This window comes from Sarcophilus harrisii, chromosome 2 (genome assembly GCF_902635505.1).
Source record: "Sarcophilus harrisii chromosome 2, mSarHar1.11, whole genome shotgun sequence".
NCBI lineage: Eukaryota > Metazoa > Chordata > Mammalia > Dasyuromorphia > Dasyuridae > Sarcophilus > Sarcophilus harrisii.
This window is the reverse complement of record NC_045427.1, coordinates 57,598,398-57,614,306: the sequence shown is the minus strand read 5'-3', so window position 1 is coordinate 57,614,306 and position 15,909 is coordinate 57,598,398. Positions and strand designations below refer to the sequence as shown.

Genomic DNA, 15,909 nt, shown 5'->3' with positions numbered 1-15,909 from the left:
CCCTGACCGGGTCTTCTCTTCGCCCGCAGAACTTCTTCAGAATGAACTGCACCGATCACCCTGAGGAGGTAGCTGGCTGTGATTCCCAAGCCTTAGGGGACCTGGGCTGCCCAAGTGGTCTGCATGCCCGGCGGCGGCCGGGACCCAGGGCAGAAACCACGCCTTTGCAGAGACTCCTGGGAAGGCCTGCAGGAGGGGGACGCGCACGCGCTAGATAGATAACACACGTGGGCACCCATTGAATGACATACATATGTGTGGGTTTTGTTGCTCAGTCATTTTCAGTGGCGCCCGGCTCTTTGTGACCCCGTTTGGAAATTTCTGGCAAAGATGCTGGAGTATTCGCCGTCTCCTTCTCCAGCTCATTTTACAGATGAGGAAACTGAGGCAAGCGGGGTGGGGAGCCCAAATCTGAACTCGGGTCTCCCTGGCTCCGGCTAGCATTGGCGCCCTTCTATGACGTATATCCGTACGGATGGTCATGACCACATAGTGTGCATAGACGCGGTTACAGGCCGCAGATGCGCGCATGTCTACATTTTGGGGTTTAGGTTCATCAGTGCACACGCACACATTTAGAACACGTGTGCGCATATGCGCGGGACGGTCGCGTACAGACGCTGCTTGTGTCTCCGTCCGTAGGGCCGCGCGTACGCGTGGGTGTGCGCACACATTTCTCCCCATATGTATGCCTTACACGCACGTGTATGTCACGAGGACAGACCGCCCCCCACGGAGCGCACACTCCCTCCCTCCTCAGCCCAGAGGAGGTGCAGAAGCTGGCTTCCGGGAAGCCTGGGTCTGGCCGCGGGTGGGGGCCCACGGCCGCCGTGTCCGCCCTTTTCCCAAGGCTGACGGCGCTGCCCGGACGCCGCGCCGCGCACCCCTCCCTTCCCCGAGGAGGGGCGGCGAGCGGAGTCTCAGCGTAGGGGCCCCGCGGAGGGCCCTCAACCGCCCTTTCGGGGCCTCGCTCCCGCCGCGCGGGCCCGGACACCCGGGCTTCAGGGAGGGCCGGACCGGGGCTCCCCGCAGCGGGCCTCCCGCGGGAGCCCTCGGCGCCGCCCGGCCCGCTCCCGCCCCGGCCCGGCCCCCGCTCCGGGGCTCACGGCCCCCCCGGGGTCCCCTGGTCGGAGCCGGCGCCGCCCCGCCCCGGGCCCCGCGTACTTTGGGGCTCACGGGCCTCGGGGTCTGGATCTTTCTCCGGGGCGGGAGGGGCGCCTGGGCTCGCCGCGGCGCTTTGGGCGGAGGGGAGCGGAGAAACTGCAGGAGCGTCTTTCCTGCCATGCGGAGCACCTCCGGCCGCCAGGGCACTGGCGGGCCCAGACCGCTACTGGCGGTTGAACCGCTGGGGCTGGACCGGGGTTTGTCTCCAGACCCGCGGCCGCGTGGGCGCATTTCCCGGACCCAACCTTGAGGAACTTCCGGCAGGTCCCTCCTTGGGGTGACCACTAGAATTCACTGGCTGCTCCCTTGTGAGCAGCTCCGGGAGGGAGGGGCGGGGGGACTCCAGCCTCCCGGGGTTCGCTCTGACTCCTCGGGACATGGGAGGGAGGGGGAGGGAGGGGCAGGGGGGGACTCCAGCCTCCCGCGGGGCCTCGCTCTGACTCCTCGGGACATGGGAGGGAGGGGGGAGGGGCTTCGGGCTGCCCCGGGCAGCCTGCCCCCTGCAGTATATTCAGGGGTGGGGAAGGGGTAAAGAAGTAGAGATAAAGATTTCCCCTCCAGCCCCAAAAGCTAGCCAGTAGTAAACTGCTGAAGGCACCACGGCCCATAGGAAAGCAAACTGGATCATAGGAGATGCCAGTTCCCGCGTCTAATTTCCTCCTTGCTGCGTGTCTCAGGGGGAGCCACTTCTTCTCTCTGGCCTCAGTTCCCTCATGGGCCAACTGACAGGATTAGACTGGGCCCTAAGGCCACTCCTAGCTGCCCATACTCGGTTCTAAAGTCTCTTCTCGCTCTGACTTGTTGTACTCTAAGCTCCCTTGCTTCTCTCCTTCTGATCTGAGATCCCCTGTGTCTCCTACATCCCGTGTTCTAGCTCCCTTGCCTGCTGACATCCCGTGTTCTCGGGTCTCTTTCCTCTCCTACATCCCGTGTTCTAGCTCCTTTGCCTGCTGACATCCCGTGTTCTCGGGTCTCTTTCCTCTCCTACATCCCGTGTTCTAGCTCCTTTGCCTGCTGACATCCCGTGTTCTCGGGTCTCTTTCCTCTCCTACATCCCGTGTTCTAGCTCTTTGCCTGCTGACATCCCGTGTTCTCGGGTCTCTTTCCTCTCCTACATCCCGTGTTCTAGCTCCTTTGCCTGCTGACATCCCGTGTTCTCGGGTCTCTTTCCTCTCCTACATCCCGTGTTCTAGCTCTTTCCCTGCTGACATCCCGTGTTCTCGGGTCTCTTTCCTCTCCTACATCCCGTGTTCTAGCTCCTTTGCCTGCTGACATCCCGTGTTCTCGGGTCTCTTTCCTCTCACCATCCGTGTTCTGCTCTTTTTCTGACATCCTTTTCGGTCTCTTTCCTCTCCACATCCGATGTTCTGGCTCTTTTGCCTGCTCATCTTCTGGGTCTCTTTCCTCCCACCATCCTGTTCTAGCTCCCTTGCCTCTGACATTCCATTTTCTCGGTCTCTTTCCCTCCACCATCCCGTGTTTCTAGCTCCCTTGCCTGCTGACATCCTTTCTCGGGTCTCTTTCCCTCCTACATCCGGTTTCTGGCTTCTTTGCCTCTGACTCCGTGTTCTCGGTCCTCTTTCCTCTCCTCATCCGTGTTCTGGCTCTTTCCTCTGACATCCGTGTTCTCGGTTCTTTCCTCTCCTCATCCAGTTTCTGCTCCTTTGCCTGCTGAATTCCGTGTTCTCAGGTCCTCTTTCCTCTCCTACATCCATTTCTGGCTCCTTTGTCTGACATCCTTTCTGGGTCTCTTTCCCTCTCACATCCGTTTCTGCTTCCTTTGCCCTCATCCTTTCTTCTCTTTCCTTCCCCATCCTTTTTCTCTCCCTTCCTTACATTCCCTTTTCCTTTCCCCCACCATCCTTCACTCCAACCCCCTTTTGACATTTCCTTCTCTTCTTTCCTCTCCCTACATCCTTTCGCTCCCTTCCCCCATCCCCAATTTCTTTTCCCTCCCTCATCCGTTTTTCCCCGGCTCCATTTTCCCTCCCATCCCCGGTTCTCCTTCCCTTTTCCTCCTTTCTCCATTCCTTTTTTTCCCCCCTCCCCCTTTCCTCTGACATCCTTTTGGGTCCTTTCCTCTCCACATCCTTCTTCTTTTCCTGCTGAATCCTTCCGGTCTCCCTCCCATCCATTTCTACTCCTTCCGCTCCTTCCTTCCGGTCCTTTCCCTCCCCATCCTTTTCACTCCTTTCTTCCTTTCCGGGTCTCTTTCCCCTTCCACATTTTCCTTCTTCCTCCTCCTTTTCCTTTCCCCCTCATCCTTTCCTCTTCCCCTCCATCCTTTCTGGTCTCTTTCCTCTCCTACATCCCGTGTTCTAGCTCTTTGCCTGCTGACATTCCGTGTTCTCGGGTCTCTTTCCTCTCCTACATCCCGCGTTCTAGCTCCTTTGCCTGCTGACAATCTATAATCTAAGGTCCTTTGCCTCTCTGATATCCTGGAATTCTCTGATCTGGACTAGGAGATCCTGAGGGGAAAGAGTGGCTGGAGTTTGCCTTAGTGTTAGACCTATCCAGCCTGGCCAGCTGCTGGCCACATCACAAAGCCCTAACACCCCCTTTCTGTACCCTCCCCCTTTAAGGTCCTGTTTCCCTCTAGAATGAAAGGTCCTTCTCTGCCCCCTTTCTCAGAACTAAGGAACTAGAGGAAGGCTAGCTTCCTCTTCCATAACACAGTAGAGTTTGCCACTTTCCATTGTTTTTTGGGGTCTATGCAACAGGATTATTATAATCCATTATTATTATTTCCATTTTTCTAATGAGAAAACCAGAAACTCAGAGAAATGGAGTGATTTAGCCATGGTCACACAACAAATAATTAAAAGAGTCAAATCTTGGATCCTAACCTAGCATTCTTCCCACTCCCCACCATTAGGATGTTAGTTTGATTGAATGCGTGTTCTCTCTTTTACGGGGAACTCTGATCCTAAAGTTCTCCCTCACTGTATTGTTTGTCCTTCATTCTCGAAGAGGACCCAGACATCAAGGAGCTGGTGCCATGACATGCAAGTGAATTGGATTTTAGTTTGGGAGGGCTCTGCAAGGCCACCTGCCTCCCTTTCCCCTGCAGAGCCATCTGGGACAAGTGGCCAGATAGAGATCAGAATGACTGGAGATGGCCCTGGATGAAATAAGAGACCCTGGCCTTTTTAAGCTAAGATCTTCAACAGGTCTCAGACTAGGTAGCAATTGAGGCAAAGAATCTCCTCTTTCATCTAGCCCCCCCCCCCGAAAAAAAATAAATAAATAGATAAATGAATGAATGGATAGATAGATAGATGGATGGATGGATGGAAGATAGATAGATAAATGGAGCTGCAAGGGGAAGACCCTCAGGGTTTCTGGTCAAAGCAGAAATTACTGCTATTTACATTCAATCTTAGTCAATATGAACTCAAATAATGACCAAATGGGGCTTGGCCTAAGAGCTATTGGTGGCCAGTGAGAATCAGATTGGTTTTGGTTTAAGGTATGTCCTTAAACAAAGAAATCTAGCCAGTAAATCCCAAGACATATTGGGAGGGTTCAGAGGTGCAAAAGCAAAGGGAAAAATTGCTTTTAAGAGCATCTGTGGGTACGGATATGATATCCTATTTGGACAGAGGGAGGAATGAGAAATATAAGGTTTTGTCTTTTGTGGGAAGTATTCCAGGCACCAATAAGCATCAAGAAGAGGCACTTTTAAATCACACGGTTTTCCAAGGAACCCCCTTCCCTCTGCCCATCTCATGGATGTCTCCCGGCAAGACAACCAAGCCCATTTCCCTCATGTTGATGCTTCAGTGCTTCTCCAAAAGTGCCATAAGGCTGTTACCAGAAAGTAAAGGCATATCAGAGTAGAGAGGGTCTTGGGTTTGAATCCTGCCTGTCACATGTGACCATGGACCAATCATCTGTAAAATGGGAGTAATAACGCTTGCCCTACTTTGCTCCCAGAGTTGTAGTGGGGGAAAGTGTTGAAGTGTTAGCTTTCATAAGACAACAGATGCACCTGGCCTTTATCTTTGGAATCCCCAGGAATGTGTAGTTATAGTTAGGGAGGGGATGGGACCAGCCCCAAAGCCCTTTGTTAAAATTTCAATGTGAGCACTTATACCTCTGCAATTGGCAAATGCTCCAAATTAGGGCTTGGTTTATTGTTTTGTGATTATCTAGATTTATGAAAGTGATAAAGAAAATATTAATAATGCAAGTTAAAATTAAAAATATTTTTTTTTTTTTTTTTTTTTTTTTTTTTTTTTTTTTTGGAGAGCTAGTTGTTAAACGTTTACCAGAGCCCATCTCCTTGTAGGGCAAGACATGTGTCTATATATGTGTATTGGGAGTGTAGTGGACATTGACCGTGTTACTGGCTACTTATGTGACCTCAGATAAATCATTGTCCCTTGGGCCTCTTTTTCATTTCTATAAAGTGAGGGCTTGAGACTACATGATCTTGTCCTGTCACTATAAAAACCTTCCAGGTTTATTCTAAAACCAGAAAAGTAGAGTCCAATAGGGTCTCCCAACACCTCCCCAAAAAAGCAGGTTCCCTCCTAAATCTTTTTATATGATTTTACCCTCTTTTGCATGCATATGTACTTGCACCGTGTCCATGGTCACCTTAGACATTTCATTTCATCATCAGATCATGCATATTCCGATCCAGCGTCAAATAATAACTAAAACCAAAGTCGTTGAACTGCTATGGAACGCCTCTGCGCTCCTGGTAAGAAGCCATCTCCGGGGGCAGAGAGACAAAACAAGGGCAGGGAAGGGTGTCCAGGAGTCACTTCTCCCAGTGAGGGAGCATTCCATGAGATGAACTGAAGGTCATCTGCAAACTTAAATCAAATAACTTTCTTTCTAGAGCTTTGCATAGCTGAATCTGGAGGACTTCTTTTTAATGGAGCCTCCCTTGGCAGAGACTCAATTAAAAGGTAAAGGTAGAATGAAAGACTCCTTTGGGCAGAGGACTGAGGGACTCTGGACACACCATTGCCCCCCTCTAGAACTCGTACTAGAAATTGCAGAAGTTGAACTGGATGGTTTTCTGAGATCCCTTCTAACACTAAAAACTAGGAGCCTTCTTTAAGGCTTTCCAACCAACCCTAGGCTGTGTCAAGGCCAGACTTTAACTGGTATTGCTTCAGTTAAGAAGGGTTCAAATTTAGGCAATCATTCACGTAAGGAAGTGTGGGAGGAGTAGAGTAAAGATGAAGTTGGACAGCCTTTTTCCTCTTGAAGGAGGAAATATTTGTAAAGCAGTTCAGCACAATGCCTAGCACTGCTTAATTAATGTTTGTTCCCTTTAAAGCACTTAAACTCAATAATCATGGAAGATGCTGCGTGGTAAACAGCTAGGTGTTAGTTTGTGAAGTGGTTATATGTATTCACACTATTCAAAGTTATAATTATGTAAAATATGGTCATTGCTTGCAGCCCAATAAAAAACTGACCATTGTAGGGGATTTCTTATTTGCAACAATTAGGACCTAACTAGGTCTAACTAGTGGAAAAATCCTAGGGTTTGGAGTCAAAAGGGCCTTGGTTTGGACCTTAGCTTTTCTATCTATCTGTGTGACCTTGATCATAAGCCTCTAGGATCCTGAGTCTGTCAAATGAGGGAATTGAACTGGATAATCTTTTAAACCAGTCACTTTTAGCTCTGAATCTGTGATACTAGGACAGTTTACTTGCGTTCTGTTCTGTACAGAGTCCTGTACTGAGTGCTAGAGATAACAAATTTAGATAAAATAATCCCTGCCTTGCAAAATTTTGTACCCAACAGATAGTTACAGATTTCAGTGTTTGTAAGAACCATGATTTCAGTGATGTGATTAGTCCCTCCTCCAGGACAAATCTTGAATCCGTTCTGTTTACTCAGACTGTATGATCCCTATCCATGGTTGATTGAAGGCGTTGAAAGATTGAAAGCCTATCCATGGCTTCAATAAATCTCTTATAGAAAATGGGAATATTCAGACCATATTGAGGAGAACAAGTTTAATCCAGCTCAATTGCACCATAATATAGAAAGGAATAATATAAAGATCATACTGGAAAGGGGGGCAATTGTCACATTGTGGAGGGTCTTGAATGTCAGGTAAGAAATTTGAACTTTCTGTAAGAAATGATGAGTATACTGATTTCAGAAAATCCTGGAAGGACTTAGATGAACTAATTGATGCTGAGTGAAGTGAGCAGAACTAGGAGAACATTGTACACAGTAACAACAAGATCATGTGGTGATCAACTGTGACTTAGCTCTTCTGGGCAATACAAGATCCAAGACAAGACAATTCCAATAGACTTGGGATGGAAAATGCCATCTGCATCCAGAGAAGGATCAGATTGAAGCATACTGTTTTCACCATTTTTATTTTTTTCTTTCTTATGGTTTTTCCCTTTTGTTCTGATCTTCTTTCACAGCATGACTACTATGGGAAAATGTTTAAAATAATTGTAGATGTATAAGCCATATCAGATTGCTTGCTGTCTTGGGGAGGGCGGAGGAAAGGGTGAGAGGGAGAAAAAAAATTGGAACTCAAAATCTTACAAAAATGAATGTTGAAAACTATCTTTACATGTAATTGGAAAATAAAATACTATTAAGGGGGGGAAAGGTATGAACTTTATTCATTTGGCAGTTGGGAACCAGTGATGATGTCTGAAGAAAGGACTGATATAATCATCTGTGCAGAAATTAGATTACTCTGACAAGGAATGGTCTAAAACATGGCTCACAGGATAGAATAGAGGCCAGAAGGAGTTAGTTTTAAGCTGTCTTAATCTCCTCCCCTTCTTTTGTTCTTCCAGAACATCACCAAAGACCAGATTCCTCTGGTGGTGAAAGAGTACATAGGAGACTTTAACTTCCAAAGAGGAAAATTTAAGCAGCTGGTTCAGGTTTGAAACAATTTCCTGGAGTTGGCTGGGGATGGAACTTTTTTGGTAGCATCTATTCAGACAGCACGTTATCACAGAGGTGAGTCCCATCCCCAAAGCAATGACCATCCAAGTGAGACCCACTCTGGGTCATTTCAGTCACCAGATACTGTTAACTAAATACAGTACCCAGTGCTTGAATACTGGTCAAGGGTTGGGGAGTTGGAAGTAGGGAACATATCAATGAGCAGATAGAGTCCTGTTCTCAGAAGGGAGCAAGGGAGACAATATCCAAATTATCACTGCAAAAGGCAAGGCCTTCATTACAAGGCAATTCTCTATAGGGTCATCTCTTACTCTAATATTCTATGTCCTAACCCTTTTTCATTTTATAATCCATGTTCTGATAGTCCGTTCTCTGGTTATCTCCCAACATTGTAGCTAGTAATTTGAAGATCCTTTCCAGATCTAGCATTCTATGCTTAGGTTCCTAACAATTCTAACATTTTGCCTTCTAACATTCTAGGGCCCATTCTAGGCTTTCTTCTAGCTCTAATAGTCTGTATTCTAACTTAATTCCAAAGCTCCTTCCAACTAGAATATCTTATGATCAAAGATCTCTTCCAATTCTAACAGTGTGTTTTCCATGTTCTGAAACTATGTTTTAGGTCCTATTCAGCTTTATTATAACTATGGAACTTGAAATGGGGTAGCTGCCCATGCCACTGTTTCCTACCTTCAGAAACATTGTAGTACAGTAGAAAGAGTATTAGGAGTCAGAAGAGAATGGATCAGAATCTAATCCTAACATTTACTTAGTATATGACCCTAGCAAACCAAGCAGCTTCATCTCAATTTTGATGAATTCAAGTTTTTTCTTTTAAAACAGGGATAAAATATTTGTACCAATTATATTTCTTCCTTCATACAATATGCATTTATTAAATACCTATTGTGGGCAAGGAATTCTAGATGTTAAAAGACAAAAACAAATAGTATCTATCCTTAAGAAGCTTACCTTCTGCCAGGAGAATAAAAGACACAAGTAAGTCAATTACTTTTTCTTGTTGTTGCTGTTCAGTCATTTTTCAGTCGTGTTTAACTCTTTGTTTTACCCCATTTGGATTTTTCTTGGAAAAGATACTAGAGCAAATTGCCACTGCCTTCTCCAGCTCATTTCACAGATGAGGAAACTGAGACCAACAGGGTGAAGTGTCTTGCCCAAGAGTCACACAGCTAGTAAGTATCTGAGGCTGAATTTGAACTGCCTGACTTCAGACAAGTCACTTAGTGTACTGTGGCACCTTCCTGCCTACAAAATATATACAAACTAATTTATGGGCAGCAAGAGCATGAATATCTGGGATGATCAGGAAAGGCCTTTTCCAGAAGGTTGTTAAACTTTAAAGGAGCAAGGACCCTGAGGGCAGCCAAAGTGGTTCAGTGGTTAGGGTGCTTGCTGGGCCTGAAGTCAGGACAACTTGTATTCAAATTCAGCCTTAGATTCTTACTAGCTGTGTAATCTTGGGCAAGTCATTTAGCCTGTATACCTTAATTTCTTCATCTGTAAATTGGGGAAAATAATAACACATAACCTTAAAGAATCAGTGAGATAATAAACTTAAAGCACTTAGCATAGTGCCTGGCACATAGTAAGTACTATATAAAAATTGCTTATTATTATTTTTTTCCTAAGAGGCAGAGGTAAGAAGAGAGTATATTGCTGGCTTATACAAAGGATTATGCACAGGGAACGATAAATTGGGCCAGGTTAGACATAACATTGACTGGGGAAGTAATGTGAACCCAATTGATAAACAGATTTGAGCCAGATCATAAGGAACTTAAATACCAGGAAGATTATTATTCTTGAAGAGGACCATGACATCAGGAAGATGATGCTATGACTTGCAAGCGAATTTGATTTAAGTAGGGAAGGCTAGGCAAAGTTACCAACTCAGTTTCCCTTCTAGAGCTCTCTGGGTCCAGTCGCCAGATATAGATCAGAATGACTGGAGATGGCTCTGGATACAGTGGGAGACCTTGGCCTTTTTAAGCTAAATCTCAACAATTGTGATTAAGGCTAGGGAAGAACTAAAGCAAAGAATGATCTCTTTTATCTAATTCTCCCAAAAAAAATCTGGGAGGGGAAAGACTTAGAATTTCTAGCCAAAACAGAAACAATTACCATTTATACTCACTCTGAATCAATCAGGGCCCAAGTAATGACCCACAGGAAAACTATCTTAAAAGTACTAGGTAGCCTGTTTTGTTTTCTGAGCAGAATGATATGGTCAGAGCTGGGCCTTATGAATATGAATTTAACATCGCTAGAGAGGATGGGAATGAGATCCTGCAATAGGCTGGTGGCTATAGGAGAGAAAAGGGAGAAAAGATGAAATGCAGATATGATCAACAACACTTGACACTGATTGGATGGGGTTAGTGAAGATGAATGAGACTTGAGGATGACTGAGATTTTGAATCTAAATCACTGGAAGAACTCGTTGTGGGAAAACATACTGCAAACTTTTAAAATGTCACAAGATGTAAGAGATTTTGATTTGGTCTTTATCTCGGCAGATGCTGGCCTTCCTGTCTACTTTTATGAGTTCAACCATCATATAAAAGCTAAGTTCATTATCAAAGCCCGAACTGATGTAGCCGACCATGGTGATGAGATTGGTTTCATTCTTGGGACTCAACTCCACAACGGTAAGATATCCTTTCTGCCCAGTGCCTTCAATAATAAGATTCTATGGCCATTTGGCTGGAAGGAATAGGAGCTTCTTCGAGTAGTAGATGTCCTAGTAAAAAGAGTAAATTGGATACTTCCTGCCTAGGGCCTAGGAGCTCACTTCCATCTTGCTTTCCGGGGTATACTTTTTATACCCTGACTGAATCAGTGAAGGTCTAAGTCAGCAAAGATATCCATAATTAAATGAAGCCCCCAAGAGAGAATACAATGAATCTAGGGCTACTGTTCTCAAAAGAATCCCTACAGACTCATCAACTGGAGAATAGCTAAGAGCAGTAGCCAAGATGAAAAAAGACAGTAGCCCTACCAGCTGATCCTAAGGAAGGAAGGAGACACATGGTACGATTTGCCTTCCTGACTACTCCCCATCAAAAAGCAGAAATGTTGAATCACAGAATATTAGCCCTGAAGGGACCACAAAGTATGGAACATCACTTTAGATGTTAGAATGTTAGAGCTAGAGAAAATCTTAGAACACACACTGTTCTTGGAGGAGCCTTAGAAATTGTTTAATCTGGGGCAGCTAGGAGGGACAGCCCTGAAGTCAGGAGGACCTGAGTTCAAATCTGATCTCAGATACTTAATTCTCCCTACCTATGTGACCCTGGGCAAGTCATTTAACCCCAACTGCCTCAGCAAAAAAAAAAAAAAATTATTTAATCTAGCTCTTTCATTTCATAAATAAGGCATAGCTGAGGTCCAGAGAGAAAGCTAAGTAGTCAATCCATCAATAAGTATATATTAAATGCCTACTGTGTGCCAGGCTTTGTGCTAAGTTCTTGGAGTACAAAGAAAAGCAAAAAACATTCCGTTCTCTCTTGCAACTCAAAATCTAATGGAGAAAACAATATGACAACTACTATATTACAAATAAGATAGAGATATAGGCTAAATTGGGTGTGATTTCAGAAGGAATCATTAGGATTAAGGGAGATCAGGAATTACTTCCTCTAGAAGATGGAATCTGAGGGGAGAGGTGAAGGAAGCAAAAGAATCCAGGAAGCAGAGATGAGAAGGGAGAGTATTCAGACATGAGAAAACCAGCTTCATCATATCTGTTTGTCCTTCCCCACTCTGGGTCTCAACTTCCATAATCTGTTAAATGAAGTGGACTAAATAATCTCTAAAATCATCCTTCTAACTCTCAATCCCAAGATCCTAGGTGAAAGGATTGCCTTCGAATTCCAGTTTTCCCAATAAATCCAATGCTTTTTTCCTAAGTTAGGAAAGGTTTTTCTTTTGTCCTCTCACTCTCCCTGCCACTGAAGACCTAATGTCCTATAATTATATTCTCAGTTACTCAAGGTACCCTCACCACCCCTAGCCTGCTCAGTCAAGCTCACTTATGACCCAGATGCATCTTTTGCCCAGTCTAGCTCAAAGTCAGATATCTAAGTCTCCTCCCCCAAACACTCCAGAGAAGAGAGTTGATCTGTTTAATTATTCCATGATAAAATAGCAGAAGATGCTAAAATGAGGGGCAGTGAGGAGCAGCTGGGTGGCAAAGTGGATAGAACACTGGCTCTAGAATCAAAAGGAGCTGAGTTCAAATTTAGACTCAGACATTTGATGCATCCAAGCTGTGTTACCTCGGGCAAGTCACTTAACCTCACAAAATAAATGACAAAATGAGTCAATGAAATGTGAAGTCAATGTGATCTTAGGCAGCAGAGGAAGAAAAGTGACAATTCCACTATACCACTACACTCAGATCCTTATCACCAGTACTGAGTGTCATATTTTAGGATGGATATGGACAAGCTGGAGGGCAATCAAGATGGCAAGAATCAGTCAGCCAATAAATATTTATTAAACGCTAGGCGCTGAACTAAGCATGAGAGTACAAAGGCAAAAAAATATGGTCCCTGAATCAAGGAGCTCATATTTTTATGAGAAAGACGAAATGCAAATAATTAGGTACTTATAAGATATATATATATATATATATATATATATATATATATATATATATATATGAGGGCATCTGGGTGACACAGTGGTAGAGCACCAGGTTTGGAGTCAGGAAGACTTATCTTCCTGGGTTCAAATCCAGTCTCAGACACTTAGTAACTATATGACCCTGTCCAAGTCATTTAACACTGTCTCAGTTTCTTTAGCTGTAAAATGAACTGGAGAAAGAACTGGCAAACCACTTCAATATCTCTATTTTTGAACCTCAAATAGTGTCATGAGAAGTTGGAAAGATAGAAAAAGGACCCCAACAACAAAGATAAATGTTCTAAAATATATACTAAATGGGAGGTGATCTCAGCAGCTGGAGTCAGGGAGAGGAAGGATGGCAAAGTCCTGTCTAAGGAAAGGTCTAGAAAATGTGCTGTACAAGAATCAGTTAAGGAAACGTATTCTTGAGAAAAGAGAGTTTAGGAAAGATCACAGTCACTTCTTCAATGATATGAATGGGTCAATGATATGAAGATGGACAAGGAATCTGCTTCTGTTGAGAGGAAGAAGGAGCAAAAATCTCTAAGAATACAGATTTCTGCACCTGACAATTAGAATTATCTAAAAATAAAATGGGCTGTCTTTCGTGGCTAGGTGGTGCAGTGGATAGAGTGCTGGGCCTGGAACCAGGAAGACCTGAATTCAAATATGACCTCAGATATTTAGAAGCTGTGTGGTCCTGAGCAAGGCGACTTAGCTGCTATCTGCTTCAGTTTGTAAAGATAGTTTTCAACATTCATTCTTGCAAAACCTTGTATTCCAAATTTTTATCTCGCCCTTCCTCCCACCCCCCTTTTCTAGACAGCAAGTAATCCAGTATACGTTAAACATGTGCAATTCTTCTATACATAGTTCCACATTTATCATGCTGCACAAGAAAAATCAGATCAAAAGGGGAAAAAATGAGAAAAAAAAGCAAGCAAACAACAAAAAAGGTGAAAATCCTATGTTGTGATTACACTCTCAAAGTGCAGATGACTCTCCAAGTCTATTGGAATTGGTCTAAATCACCTCATTGTTGAAAAGGGCCAAGTCTATCCCAGTTGCTCATCACATAACCTTGTTGCTGTGTTCAATGTTCTCTTGGTTCTATTCACATCAGTTCATGTAAGACTCTTCAGGCCTCTCTGAAATCATCCTGCTGATTGTTTCTTATAGAACAATAATATTCCATAACATTTACATACTATAACTTATTCAGCCATTTCCCAGTTGATGATTAGATAAGATGATATTTGTAAACACTTTGCAAACCTCAAATGCTAACTCTCATTATTGAAAAATAGTAAGTTCCCCATCTCTGGGCTTGTTCAAGAGGCCAGAAAATCATCTGTCAAGCATGAAGTCCTAGATTCATGTGTTCCAGACCGTAGTAGGATAGTAGAAGCAACATAATACAGTGGATAGAGAGAACATGCAGTCAACAAGATCTAGATGCAAAACCTGCCTCAAATACTAGCTGTGTGACCCTGACAAGACCCTTCATCTCTCCATGCTTCAATTTCCCCATCTGTAAAATGAGATCTCTTAGGTCTCTTTCAATTCTAAATCTAGATCCAACTCTCCCTTCCCATTCTAAGAATCTATAATTCTGTGATTCTGAAGGAGTTCCTCTCCCATGTAACACAGTTTCATTTTTATATGGACCTTTTCTGAAAACAAGTGCTTTAAACGAGAAGCGTGATTTTATACTTGTGGCAGGGAGGAGAGTGTGGGCAGATTTCATGGGAGGAGAAACTGTCTTAGCAGATACCTTTCAAATTATACTTCCCAGGCCCCCTGTTCCTGCCCACATACATGTCCTGTAAATCTAGCTGGGTCATCAGCTTCAGAGCACTGGCTGGACATGCTCCTTCCTCCAAAGCCCCATTGCCCTCAACAATTTCTCTTTCCTCAGGGTTTGCTACGGAAGAAGAGAAAAAACTCAGTAGAAACATGATGAAATAACTGGGCCAATTTTGCCCGCACAGGGTGAGTGCACAAGCTGGACATTGAGGGGTAGGAGGCTGACGAAAAGAGCCTTCCCTAATGTTTGATGGCACTCTCTCCTTTTCCAGGAACCCCAATAGCCATGGCCTGTTGGAATGGCCACGATATGAGAATGAAGAGAAGTACCTGCTGCTGGATTTAAAACAGAGTGTGGGAACAAAACTGAAGGAGAAAAAGGTGGCTTTTTGGAGTAGGATCCAAAACCATCACCACAAGCAATCTCAGCATGGAGGGGAGTTTTGAATCTGGTGGAGCTGCTGGTGCTGGTTTAAGCTTAAAATACTGAAGAGACAAAGGAACTCCTTAAATCCTAATCCCTAAGGTTGGGGGATGAGGGTAATCTGAGCAGACTTTGGGGAACAGATGAATTATCAACAGAAACTTTTGGGGAAATTGAGGTCCCCCTGAGGTAACTGCACTAAAAACTTGGGGTTCTTAAAGGTCATTGGTTTCTGTCTTCACTGGACTTCTGAGTTTTTTCCTCCTCAAAATGCTGGCTGTCATCACCATTCCCCCTGGAAGCAGCAGCTCTCCTGCAATAGACTTAGCTTCCTGCCCCCTTTACTGCAACCTGGGTTCTTATTCCTGGGAGGCCAACATCTACCTTATTCCCTCCTCCACCACTCAAACTATACCTCCATCAATTCTGAAATGCCCAGGAAACCCTAGACCCATCTTCTGTGACTGAGAATGGCACACGCCACCCCCCCGGCATGATCCACAGAGAGGGTATCACAGCATCCCTTCCTCCAGCCCCCTCCCCAAAGAACCACATACAAATATGGAAAGTATCATCCATAGGAAAGGACATTGGATTTAAAGGGAAAAGATCTGGATTCTCTGCCACTACTTAGCTGTAAGTAAGTAAATAAATAAGTAATGGGCAGATCACTGAATATCTCTGAGTCTCAGTTTACTTCTCTGTAAAATTATGACCTCTTAAGTCTCCTCCAGCTCTAAATCTATAATGAGTTATTAACCTACAAGTCAAAGACTACTCAGATTTGTAATCAGAAGACCCAGACTCCGATCCCAGCTTCTCAGACACTTACTAGCTGAGGGACCTTGAACAAACCCTTTCATATTACTGAGTCTCAGTTTTCTTCTTTGTAAGATGTAACATGATCTCTCATGTTCTTTCCCCCTCTGACGGTCCTTAAATTAATTTA

The 15,909-nt window shown here is 44.6% G+C and overlaps 1 protein-coding gene across 1 annotated transcript in view; it reads left to right on the top strand.

Annotated features, from left to right (window-relative positions):
* Positions 1 to 15,472, top strand: part of LOC100929540 (carboxylesterase 4A) — a 28,175-nt gene extending 12,703 nt beyond the window's left edge. Inside the window, 8 exon segments of the mRNA XM_031949238.1 lie at positions 552 to 1,361; positions 2,231 to 2,388; positions 5,663 to 5,872; positions 7,963 to 8,131; positions 10,615 to 10,746; positions 14,649 to 14,695; positions 14,697 to 14,722; positions 14,809 to 15,472. Coding sequence (XP_031805098.1) covers positions 552 to 1,361; positions 2,231 to 2,388; positions 5,663 to 5,872; positions 7,963 to 8,131; positions 10,615 to 10,746; positions 14,649 to 14,695; positions 14,697 to 14,722; positions 14,809 to 14,983 — 1,727 coding nt within the window. The 3' untranslated portion in view covers positions 14,984 to 15,472.
* The last annotated feature ends 437 nt before the right edge of the window (positions 15,473 to 15,909 follow it).